At 43.0% G+C, this 12,314-nt stretch overlaps 1 protein-coding gene across 1 annotated transcript in view; it reads right to left on the reverse strand.

Moving 5' to 3' along the window:
• The window catches only part of LOC125451122 (low-density lipoprotein receptor class A domain-containing protein 1-like), a 45,844-nt gene extending 34,534 nt beyond the window's left edge, over positions 1-11,310 (reverse strand). Inside the window, exon 1 of the mRNA XM_048527887.2 lies at positions 10,968-11,310. Within this exon, the coding sequence (XP_048383844.1) occupies positions 10,968-11,003 (36 nt within the window). The 5' untranslated portion in view covers positions 11,004-11,310. The remainder of the gene's footprint in view (positions 1-10,967) is intronic.
• Positions 11,311-12,314: the final 1,004 nt, after the last annotated feature.

Consider the following 12,314-nt stretch of genomic DNA (forward strand, 5'->3'; position numbering starts at 1 on the left):
TGGATGAAATATTTCCAACACATGTGGTACAATGCTGGATAAGGTCATATTTAATTAGGTCTAAAAAGCTTTAGGAGCACATGGGGTTGTAAGAAATGTTATATCAGTGTATTTATTAAATGAACCTCTGGGCTGCCATGGGGTAAGATGCTGGCCTCCTGCCAACTGGATGTCTGACAGTTTGGAGCAGCTGATGGTTATTTTGTGCTGTGAGTGATCAACCCATGATGGGGCTTGACCGTAATAGCTCAGTTGGTAGAGTTATAAGACTGACGATCTGCAGGCCCATAATTCAATCCTGGATTTTGACAACGAGCTCAAATCATTTCCAGGGTTCTTGTAACCTAGTATCCCTACCTCTAAATCAGGAGCTGCAGTTCAAATCTAAGTCTCACCTGTTCCAGAGGAACATACTAATGCCTCTAAACTGGTTGATTACGAAAATATTAAAATATATATTTATTAATCCAGATGCTCTACCTCTCCCTCATCATTGATAGTCTGCATTGCCCTTAATGTGCTTTGCATGCAAATAATTCACTTGGAGAATATGAGTGATTTACTGGTGATGTTCAATAGACGAAAAAGTACCAAGTGGGTGATGGGCAGAAAAAAAAACAAAATTCAGTTGTATAACAGCATGTTTGGATTTTAAAAACCCTAGATACTAGGGATCTTGTGGTGCAGCAGTAGTGCCCCTAACCCCTAAGCAAGAAGGTCTAGCTTCAAATCCCACTATACCTAGAAGGTGTCTTAGAGTATTTCTGCTCAGGCTATTCACAAATAATTTTGACCCTGGTGGACATCTGTTTCCTTCTTTGATTAGTCAAATGGCAGATTTTGTGATGGGCTGATATAAATAAAAAAAAAGTTCAGTTCTAACTTCCTCTGTGGTTAATTTTGTAATTAGATGTACTGGAAAACAGTTAAATTGGTGGTGGGTTTAAAAAAACTGAACTCATTTGTTATTTGATATTGGGTGATTAGGTTTATTTAAAATAAAAAGCTGGGTTCTCAGAGATGGGCACCATAAGGGTTGGAGTGCATTATCATCATAAGCAACTCCGTTTTGATTTGGTCTCGTCCATCACTCTGTCCCTACCTTTTCTTCACTTCTGTTATTGTTCTATTGCCCTGATGAGCTGTGCTTGTAAATTGAAAAATAAAACCAAGATGGTAGAGTTCTTATAGAGCAGTGGTAGTACCCCTAACCTTCAGGCTAGAACATACAAGTTCATGTCCACCTGTTCCAGATGTCATAACATATCTGAAGAGGTTGATTAAAATAACATTGAGCGAAGATATTGAGTCACAAGAAGGTTATTGCCAACCACAAGAGCTGGGCCCAAAACTGAATGTTTTGTGAGGGTGAATAAAATAGAATAACTTTTAGCTAAACCTGATGAAAACAAACCTGTTTAAGAAACTCAAAATGGGAAGGAGAGCTGAAAAATTAAAGAGCCTTTAAAATGACAATTGAGACCTTTTTGAAAGCTAAATGACATCCTTGGTTCAGAGGTACCACTTTTGTCTGTCAGGAGATATAGAGTATTTAAGTCCCACTTTAGAGACTGGAACCCTTGATATGTGCTAACATTTCAGTGTAATAGTAAGGGAGTACTGTACTCCTGGTTACATAGAATTAAGCCATGTGGTGTCCATTCATTTCTTTGAAGCCTTTTTTGACAGGTAGGCACTACAAAATACATTAGCTAGGGTTTCAAGGATCATGATGAAGTGATGGCAATCACTGCTGACCTCAGGGAAAGCTTTTCATAAAGATTTAATTATCCGTCGGATTTCCCTGTAAATTTGAAATTACAGCAAGTTCAGATGATGCTCAAATGTCCATCAAGTGGTATAGGCAGCTGATCACATTCAAAATTCCCACAAATAGTGAAGCAAGAAATAAAATGGATTGATTTTTAAATTTTGAATTAAAATTTGAATTAAAGCATTTTACAGAATGTGAATCAAAGAGTTTACACATAATCTGGGATTAAAGTAGAAGGTGAAATAACAAATTTTAAAACAGTATTTTTAAAAATGCTGGTATTTACCTAAGAAACTAAATTTTCTCAGCACTATAAACTGAAATAAAAGTTAAATTGCTTTATAACTGAAATAGTCGGGGAATTTTTCAATTTGAAAATGAAGCGCTGTGTATTTTTGACTTAGACAATACAAACTGCTTTTTGAGGCAGTGAGTGAAGGAATCCAAGATTGAACGGCACCGCCAAGAGTCGTTCAAGAGCAAGTGATAATGGGAACTGCAGATGCTGGAGAATCCAAGATAACAAAGTGTGGAGCTGGATGAACACAGCAGGCCAAGCAGCATCTCAGGAGCACAAAAGCTGATGTTTCGGGCCTAGACCCTTCTTCAGAAAGGGTCTAGGCCTGAAACGTCAGCTTTTGTGCTCCTGAGATGCTGCTTGGCCTGCTGTGTTCATCCAGCTCCACACTTTGTTATCATTCGAGAGGAAACCTGTTTGATGACAAGCCTCTGATTGGTGAGCTGCAGAGAGTTAAAAGTGTGAAATCAAGTGAGAGAATCATCTAGAGCCTACAATTTAAAGTATCCACCTCTCTTCTCTTTTGCCCTCTCTCTAATTGAGGTATAGACAGAAAAACCTATAAAGCTCAAAAGTAAGAATTACATTAAAAATAAACTTAGGTCCACACAATCAACTATTGAACTGAAGATTAATCATCACCCTACAAAAAACATTGCTAGAGACTATGTGAGCCAATTTAACCCATCCAGACTTTTGGGTCTCCAGAATTTTGTTTATCCTGTCTGTATTCCTTTTTTCACTCATAATATTTGTGTCAAACAAACAATTTGCCCTTTTTCTGTCTTAATTGTGATTGCTTGTGTGTATTGGGATGTTTGAAGGGGCATAGCTTAAGATGTATAGACATTGATAGAAATTCTTCCTTTTCTCTGTTGTTGTGTTGTAGTTGTATAATAAAGTTATTTCCCTGTTACTGATTAAAGATGGTGCAAATTGCTTTTGTCTTAATTAGCAGTGAATCAGGCAAATTGGTCATTTTAGTGGTTTAATTGGGATTTATAAGTTTTGGGACAGTTGAACAGTGGGGCATTATTATTGGTACCTTTCTCATTTACATTGCAACATTAATCATAATGGAGAAATTTGATATTCTACAAATATGAAATTTGTTTTTTTCACAGGGCCAATCAAGCTGCTCAGGAATAATTGTGAAATTAGTATTTTTATAATCCCAGTTGACATTAATACTGGACATGCTCAACTGGAGAATGAAACCTAGCTAAGTTTATTGAAAACTTTATTAAAAATGTATGCAAACAACCAAGCCTCCAGCATCAAACCCATAATAAAAAAACTCCAGAAAAATAAACGAATACAAGTTGGTGCAGCAGCAGGAATAGAGTGAAGCAGAATGAACTGAGGGGTGAACATTGCGGTGAAAGTAGCCAGTGAAATGATTAGTACATTGATTTTCATTTTCTTAAACTCATTAGATTCAGTGAAGGTTCCTTTTGATTGGAAAATAGCTAAGGTTGCTCTTTTATTCAAAAAGGAACAGATATTGCAAGTAGAAATCTACAGGTCAGTTAAGTTAACATTTGTCAAAGGGAAAATTGTAGAAGCTATTTTCAAAGATGTTATAATGGGACAATTGTATAAGCTAATCAGGCACAGCCAACGTGGTTTTGTCAAAAAGAAATCATGTTTAACCAATTTATTGGAACCCTTTGAACAAATAACTTACACTGTGGACAAATGGGAACCAGTGACTACCAGATGGCATTTGATTAGGTGAGATGTCAAAGGGTCTTGCAGAAATTAAAAGTGCATGCTGTTAGGGGGTCTCATGTTGGCGAGGAAGGAAGTTTGGCTGGCTAACAGGAAGCAGACAGTCCCGGACCTTTCTGTCTTTGTCTCAGGCTACCACCTACAAACCAATGTCCATTTCAAGCCCACCGACTCCCACAGCTGCATGGAATACACCTCCTCCCACCCACCTTCCTCCAAAAATTACATCCCCTATTCCTAATTCCTTCGCCTCTGCCGCATCTGCTCCCAGGAGGAGGCATTACACTCCAGTACATCCCAGGTGTCCTCGTTCTTCAAGGACCACAACTTCCCCCCCCACCTCCGCGGTGATCAAGAATGCCCTCAGCCATGTTTCCCGCATTTCCTGCAACTCATCCCTCACACCCCACCTCCGCAATAACCACCAAAAGAGAATCCCCCTCGTCTTCACATACCACCCCACCAAACTCTGGATACAACACATCATCCTCCGACACTTCCGCCATCTACAATCCGACCCCACTACTAAAGACATTTTTCCAAGCCCACCCTTGTCTGCCTTCAGGGAGACCACTCTCTCTGCGACTTCCTTGTCTGCTCCACACTCCCCTCCAACCACCCCCCACCCTCCAACACCCGGCACTTTCCCCTACAACCGCAGGAAGTGCTACACCTGCCCCCACACCTCCTCCCTCACCCCCATCCCAGGCCCAGGATGATTTTCCACATCGAGCAGATGTTCACCTGCACATCCACCAATGTGATATACTGCATCCACTGTACCTGGTGTGGCTTCCTCTACATTGGGGAAGGCTTGGGGACCGCTTTGCAGAACACCTACGCTCGGTTCGCAAAAAACAACTGCACCTCCCAGTCGCGAATCATTTCAACTCCCCCTCCTATTCCTTTGACGACATGTCCATCCTGGGCCTCCTGTAGTGCCATAATGATCCCGTAGGTTGCAGGAACAGCAACACATATTCCGCTTGGGAACCCTGCAGCCTAATGGTATCAACGTGGATTTCACCAGCTTCAAAATCTCCCCTCCCCCCACTGCATCCCAAAACCAGCCCTGCTCATCCCCACCTGCCTAACGTGTTCTTCCTCTCACCTGTCCCCTCCTCCCACCTCAAGCCGCACCTCCATTTCCTACCTACTAACCTCATCCCGCCCACTTGACCTGTCCGTCCTCCCCGGACTGACCTATCCCCTCCCCACCCATACTCTCCTCTCCACCTATCTTCTCCTCTATCCATCTTCGGTCCGTCTCCCCCTCGCTCCCTATTTATTTCAGAATCCTCTCCCAATCCCCTTTTTCTGATGAAGGGTCAAGGCCCGAAAGGTCAGCTTTTGTGCTCCTAAGATGCTGCTTGGTCTGCCGTGTTCATCCAGCTCCACACTTTGTTATCTTAGTAGGACTAAATGGGTCTTTTTCAGGCTGTGCCATGGGGTTTTGCACTGGGCTCTGAACTCCTTACAATTTATATAAATGAGTTGGATGAAAGGGCTGAATGTATTTAAAATTTGCTGATGACACTGGTAGGAAAGTGAATTGTGAAGGACACTTAAGGAATCAACAAAGGGATATAGAGAATGACACGGCGTAGAGCTGGATGAACACAGCAGGCCAAGCATCAGAGGAGCAGAAAGGCTGATGTTTCGGGCCTAGACCCTTCTTCAGAAAAATGGGATATAGATGGGTTAAGTGAGTTGGCAAAGGTCTGGCAATGGCGTGTAATGTGGGAAAATGTGAAATCGTCCATTTTGGCAGAAAAAAATTTTTAAAAAGCAATGATCTAAATGGCAAGCGATGCCCTGGTGCAATAATCACATCAGGCTATTATACAGGTACAGCAAGTAATCAGGAAAGCTGATAGAATGTCATGTTTTATTGCAAAGGGGAACTGAATACAAGAGTTGGAAGGTTATGTGTCGAATATACAGGAGACCTCAGAGTTCTGTGTCACTATACTTACAGAAGAATATAATTCCCAGTTCTGAGAAAGTTTATGAAATTAATACACAGAATGAGCTGATTGCGTTATGTGAAAAGGCTGGTCAAGCTAGGCCTGTATCCTCTGGAGTTTAGAAGAGTCAGAGATAACTTAATTGAAACACAAGATCCTGAGGGGACTTGACTGGGTGGATATGGAGAGGATTCTTCCTCTTGTGGGAGAATCTAGAACTAGGAGTGGTAGTTTAAAAATAAGGGACCATCTATTTGAGACAGATGAAGCAAAACATTTTCTCTCAGAGTTGAGAGTCCTTAGAATGCCCTTCCTCAAAAAGGCAGTGGATGCAGAACCTTTAAATATTTTTAAAGCAGCAACAGAGTGAGTCTTGGTTACACTAAGTGGATGAAAGTTTATCAGATGTATGCAAGAATGGTGGAGCAGGCTTGGAAGGCTAAGTGCCCTACTCTTGTTCCTTTTTAGCATGTTTATATGCCCCGAACCCCTTTTTAAACACAAAAAAGCAAAATATAAATTAAACTTAAAGTTGTACAATTTTCCTAATAGTATCCATTAAAAAACTCTGTTCAACTTGGTTCAACAAGGTGTAACTTTTTCGATGGGTTTTACTGCAGGACAGTTAGAATAGACAGGCCAGTTCTTGTCAATCAGAGATGGTAAGAACTGCAGATGCTGGATTCAGAGACAACACAGTGTGGAGCTGGAGTAGCAAAGCAGGACGGGCAGCATCAAAGGAGCAGGAAAATTGACGTTTTGGATTGGGACCCTTCTTCAGAATGGGGCAGGGGGCATGGAGCATGGGAATAAAGAGAGGACCTGGAAACCGGGAAGGTAGGTGGAATGGTGTTTGGTGGATGCAGGTAGGGAGTGGTAGGGTTGGTCAGTGGGATGGGTGGGGCAGAAACATAGGAGAGAAGATGACAGGTTTTGTCAGGTCAAGGAGGCAGTGATGAGAGGGAGGGTTGGGCATGGGGTGAGGCCAGGGCTGAGGAGATTTTAAAACTGGTGAATTCCATGTTTAGGCCATCAGGCTGTAAGCTCCCAAGGCAAAATATGAGGAGTTGCTTCTCCAGTTTGCGTGTGGTATCACTGTGACACTGACGGAGGCCCAGGATGAACATGTCACCCAGGGAGTGGGAGGGGGAGTTAAAATGGTTGGTGACTGGAAGGTGTTGTCGTTTGTTGCATACAGAGCGCAGATGCTCTACAAAACGGTCTCGGAGTCTCCGCTTGGTCTCACCAATGTAGAGGAGTAGCGGATACGTTAGACCAAGTTGACGGATGTACAGGTGAACCCCTGTCGAATATGAAAGGTTTGTTTTGGGCCTTGGATGGAGGTAAGCGGGGAGGTGAGGGGCAGGTGAAACACTATGTGCGTGCAGGGAAAGTGCTGGGGATGGCGGGGTTAGTGGGGAGTATGGAGAAAGGTCAGATTGTAGGTGGTGGGAGTGGTGGAGAATGATACATTGGATATGGCGACTGGTGGGATGATAAGTGAGGACAAGGGGAACTCTGTCTTTATTTTTTTTGGAGGGAGGGGGTGTGAGATTAGAGGTGCAGGAAATGTAAGCGATGTGGTTGAGGGCATTTAGATTGTAAATTTTACTGTCCTTGAAATAGGAGGATAACTGGGATGTTCAGGAGTGAAACACCCCATCTTGGCAGCAGACGTGGCGGAGGCAGAGGAATTGGGAGTAGGGGATTGCATTCTTGCAGGAGGGTGGGTGACAGGAAGTAGAGTCCAAGTAGCTAAGGGAGTCAGTGGGCTTGAAATAGATGTCAGTATCGAGGCGGTCACCAAAGATGGGAGATTGAGAGGTCCAGGAAGGAAAGGGAGGTATCAGAGATGGTCCAGGTGAATTTTAGATTTGGGTGAAAGTATTAGTAAAGTTGATTAACTGTTCAAGCTCCTCATGGGAGCACGAGGCAGTGCTGATACAGTCAATGTAGAGGAGGAAGAGGTGAAGGATGGTGTCAGTGTAACAACAGAAAAGGGACTTCCACATATCCTATGAAGAGGCAGGCAAAACTTGGGTCCATGTGGGTGCCCAAAGCCACCCCCCTAGTCTGTAGGAAGTGGGAGGAGTTAAAGGAGACGTTATTCAGGGCAAGGACAAGTTCTGTTAAGCCACTGAGGCTGACGGTGAAGGGGGACTGGCTTGACCTGCGTGAGAGGAAGAAGCGGAGGGCTTTTAGACTGTCAGCATGGGGGGATACGAGTGCACAGGGACTGGCTGTCCATAGTGAAAATGAGGTGCTGGGGGACAGGGAACTGTAAGTCTTGGAGGAGGCGGAGGGCACAGGTAGTGTCCTGGATGTAGGTGGTGAGTTCCTGGACTGGGGGGAGAAAACAGGTTCAAGATAAGCAGAGATAATGGGACCAGCAGATGCTGGAGAATCCGAGATAACAAAGTGTGGAGCTGGATGAACACAGCAGGCCAAGCAGCATCTTAGGAGCTCAAAAGCTTGACGTTTCGGGCCTAGACCCTTCATCAGAGGGATACTCAGATGAAGGGTCTAGGCCTGAAACATCAGTTTTTGTGGTCCTAAGATGCTGCTTGGCCTGCTGTGTTCATCCAGCTTCACACTTTGTTATCTCAAGATAAGTGGAGATGAGTTCAATGGGGCAGGAGTGGACAGAGACAGTGGGTCAGCCAGGTTTGTGGATTTTGGGAAGGAGATAGAAGTGGGCAGTGGGGGGGTTAGGGAAATGATGAGGTTGGAGACTGTGGGTGGGAGGTCACCTGAGGTGATGAGGTTATGAATGATCAGAGAAACAACGATTTGGTGGTCAGGTATGGGGTCATAACTGAGGGGGTGGTAGGAGGAGGTGTCAGAGAGTTTGTGCCTGGCCTCAGAGATGTAAAGGTCAGTTTGCCATATCGGTATTGCGCCCCCTTTATCTGCAGGTTTGATGGTGAGGTTTGGGTTGGAGTAGAGGGAACGGAGGTGTTCTGTGGGGTAAGAAGTTGGAGTGAATGAGAGAGGCGGAGAGATTGAGGTGATCAATGTTGTGATGGCAGTTGGAAATGAAAGATTGAGGGAGGGTAGGAAGCCCCGGGGTGGTGTCCTGGAGGATGAGGTTTGTCGGAGGTGGGAGAAGGGCTCTGCAGAGGATGGGTTAGATTCCCAGCTAAAGAAATAGGCACAGAAGTGACAGGCAAAGGGTTTGACATCTGGACTTGAGTGGAATTCATTGATGTGTGGGCGCAGGGGGGACTTTAACAGGGCATCCATGGTAAATAATAGAATCACTGACAGCAGATTCTTGACTTTCATTAACTGCATATGCACTGACCACTGAACTTGCAGTCAACTTCAAAAAGAATTAAGGGAGACAAATTTCAATAGTTTTTCTGTCAGAAAAATCGGAACCATTCTGTTAAACCAATAAGGAAAATAACTATTTATTTATCTAACAAGATTTTCATTCACTTTCACTAGCTCTTTTACTTGTATTTGCCCAAGATGGAAGATTTATTGAGAAATAGTTGCATTAAAGAATCTTGCCACTTCATTGGTTAGTACAGAACAGCAGGAAGTGCTGCATTGATGATCCTGCCTTAAGACAAAAAAAACTAAAACCTCACTGGCTTTCTGCAGCAAATATAAATAAAACTCATGCATTTTTTGATCAATAGAATAGTCCTCATGTCCTGGCCAATACTTTTTCTTCAATTAACACCACCAGAAAGAAATGATCTGGTAATTTATTTCATTACTGTTTATGGGTCATGTTTATTTACTTTTCAATTGTGATGATGCAAAGTTATTTCATTGCCCATAAATTGCTTTGAAACTTTCTGTATTTATAAAATGCTTTATATGATACAAGTTTGTGCATTTATGAAACAGTCAATCACATTTACTAAGGTAGATTATGGTGCTCAATTGGGATTGAATACTTTTGGCCCAGATTTTACAGACAGTGAGAAAGGAAGAGTGAAGAACAATGCTCACCACATGCATCAGAGAAGCTGTTAACACAAAGTTTTATCCAGCTCTAGTGAGCACATTTCCTAATTTCTGGTGTCATATTGAATCACTTTCTGCATGAAATCAGAGACATCTCAGAACAGGACAAGGAGCAGGATGACTGATCAACCAAAGAATCTACTATGACAATAGGAAGGTAATAAAAAGACAGCAAATTTAATAAATTTAAATAATTGTACAGAAAACAAAAGAATTGGGATCTGAGGGATTAAGGGAGAACATTAAACAGAAAAAACAACACACAGGGAAGCAGTGGCATGATTGTAATCCAAAAGGTCTAGGCTAACACTTTGGGGACGCAGGTTCAGATGCTCCCATCCGGTTACTAATGCAGTGTGAAGGATGCAATCCTTACTTGGTTTGGTCTAGATGTGACTCCAGACCAAGAGCAATATGGTTGACTTTTAGCTGCCTCTTACAAAGAAGTGAGTGAACTCAAAGTGTTAACTCTGCTTCTCTCTCCACAGATGCTGTCAAGCTGTTCACTTTCTCCAGCCTTTTTTTTTAAATCACTAAAGGGCAAGACTGGCCATTAAACGTCCCTAGACAGGGGTGTTCAGAAATAGCGGGAAGAAAGGAGGAAGGCTAGCATTATTGATTCAGGTTAGGGGGTTAACAAACAGAATTAACCAAAGACAATTATTAAACTGGCACTAAAAAAAATCCAATCAGCACTACTGTTTTGAAGCTTCCACAGAAATGTTGTATTGTCGATATCCGTTCAATTGTTCCAAGACGTTGGTTTTGGGACGTCTTTATGATCTCTTATTTTTTTCTTGTTTTAAAGAGTCAGTGTTGTTCTTTTTGTGATCCATGATATAGAAAAGATTTGTTATTGCATATTTATAGTGTTTTGATAAAAAGAAAACAACGTAGTGCCTTGATAACAAGTTTAGAGCTGGATGAGCTTTGTTATCTCGGATTCTCCAGCATCTGCAGTTCCCATTATCTCTGATGCAACGTAATGCCTTTTTTTTAAAAAAACTCACCTTTCCCCACTTACATTTCAAGAACATTCACTCTTAACTAAATGCTTATGAAACCTAGTTAAATAGCATTGCCAGATTGAGATATAAAGGATTTCGCTGATAGTCACGTTCATTCACACGTCAGTTCTGAACAAGGAACAACATTTAGTTAATAAACCAAACTTTTAAAATTGCAATTACGAATACTTTTGAAGTAAACACATTACCTTGAATCGTGACGGATTAATTCTATTTGAGCTCATTGCATACCAGCGCTGATATGCATGTTATTACAGGTATAACACCAAGAAGAAATTAAAACGTCGTGTTCTTGTGGAACCAAATGAATGCCTTTGAGCTGCGCCGATTTGTATACTCCACCAACTCTTTTGTCAAGGAATCTACTTTCATTCGTCACCCAGCAACGCACGAACGTTTCCACAATATGACTGACCTGCACAAGGCAGGGAAAAATACGGCAAACACTTGAGAAACAGGCGCCTGGAGAAAGACTGAGGCCTTTGAAAAAGAAGTTGGTAATTAGAAAATTGAAATCCACGAGAAATTAGTAGAATTTTAAATCAGCAAAGTTGCCCATCGATAATCTGCAAACTCTGACTGCTGAGACTCCAGTGTAAATTTTGGTCCAATCCTATTGGCTATGTTGAGAACCCAGAAAAATTGAGTTAATAGTGGCCAAAATCATGTAAATTGCTTTCAAATGTAATGGCAGGAGAAAAGGGACGCGGTTGCAGAATCCAGCCTCTAAAGGACTGTATAATTTCCTGAAATTTATGAATCACAAAAAGAACTTAGACGTAAATCAAAGATAATAAAATGTGAGGCTGGATAAACACAGCAGGCCCAGCAGCATCTCAGGAGCACAAAAGCTGACGCTTCAGGCCTAGACCCTTCATCAGAGAAGGGGATGGGGTGACGGTTCTGGAATAAATAGGGAGAGAGGGGGAGGTGGACCGAAGATGGAGAGAAAAGAAGATAGGTGGAGAGAGTATAGGTGGGGAGGTAGGGGGGGGATAGGTCAGTCCAGGGAAGACGGACAGGTCAAGGAGGTGGGATGAGGTTAGTAGGTAGGAGATGGAGGTGTGGCTTGGGGTGGGAGGAAGGGATGGGTGAGAGGAAGAACAGGTTAGGGAGGCAGAGTCAGGTTGGACTGGTTTTGGGATGCAGTGAGTGGAGGGGAAGAGCTGGGCTGGTTGTGTGGTGCAGTCGGGGGAGGGGACGAACTGGGCTGGTTTTGGGATGCGGTGGGGGAAGGGGAGATTTTGAAGCTGGTGAAGTCCACATTGATACCATTGGGCTGCAGGGTTCCCAAACAGAATATGAGTTGCTGTTCCTGCAGCCTTCAAGTGGCATCATTGTGGCACTGCAGGAGGCCCATGATGGACATGTCATCTAAAGAGGGGGAGTGGAAATGGTTTGCGACTGGGAGGTGCAGTTGTCTCTGCTTCCCTAACCTGTTCTTCCTTTCACCCATCCCTTCCTCCCACCCCAAGCCGCACCTATCTCCAACCTACTAACCTCATCCCACCTCCTTGACCTGTCCGTCTTCCCTG

Source organism: Stegostoma tigrinum, chromosome 3, assembly GCF_030684315.1.
Source record: "Stegostoma tigrinum isolate sSteTig4 chromosome 3, sSteTig4.hap1, whole genome shotgun sequence".
Taxonomy (NCBI): domain Eukaryota; kingdom Metazoa; phylum Chordata; class Chondrichthyes; order Orectolobiformes; family Stegostomatidae; genus Stegostoma; species Stegostoma tigrinum.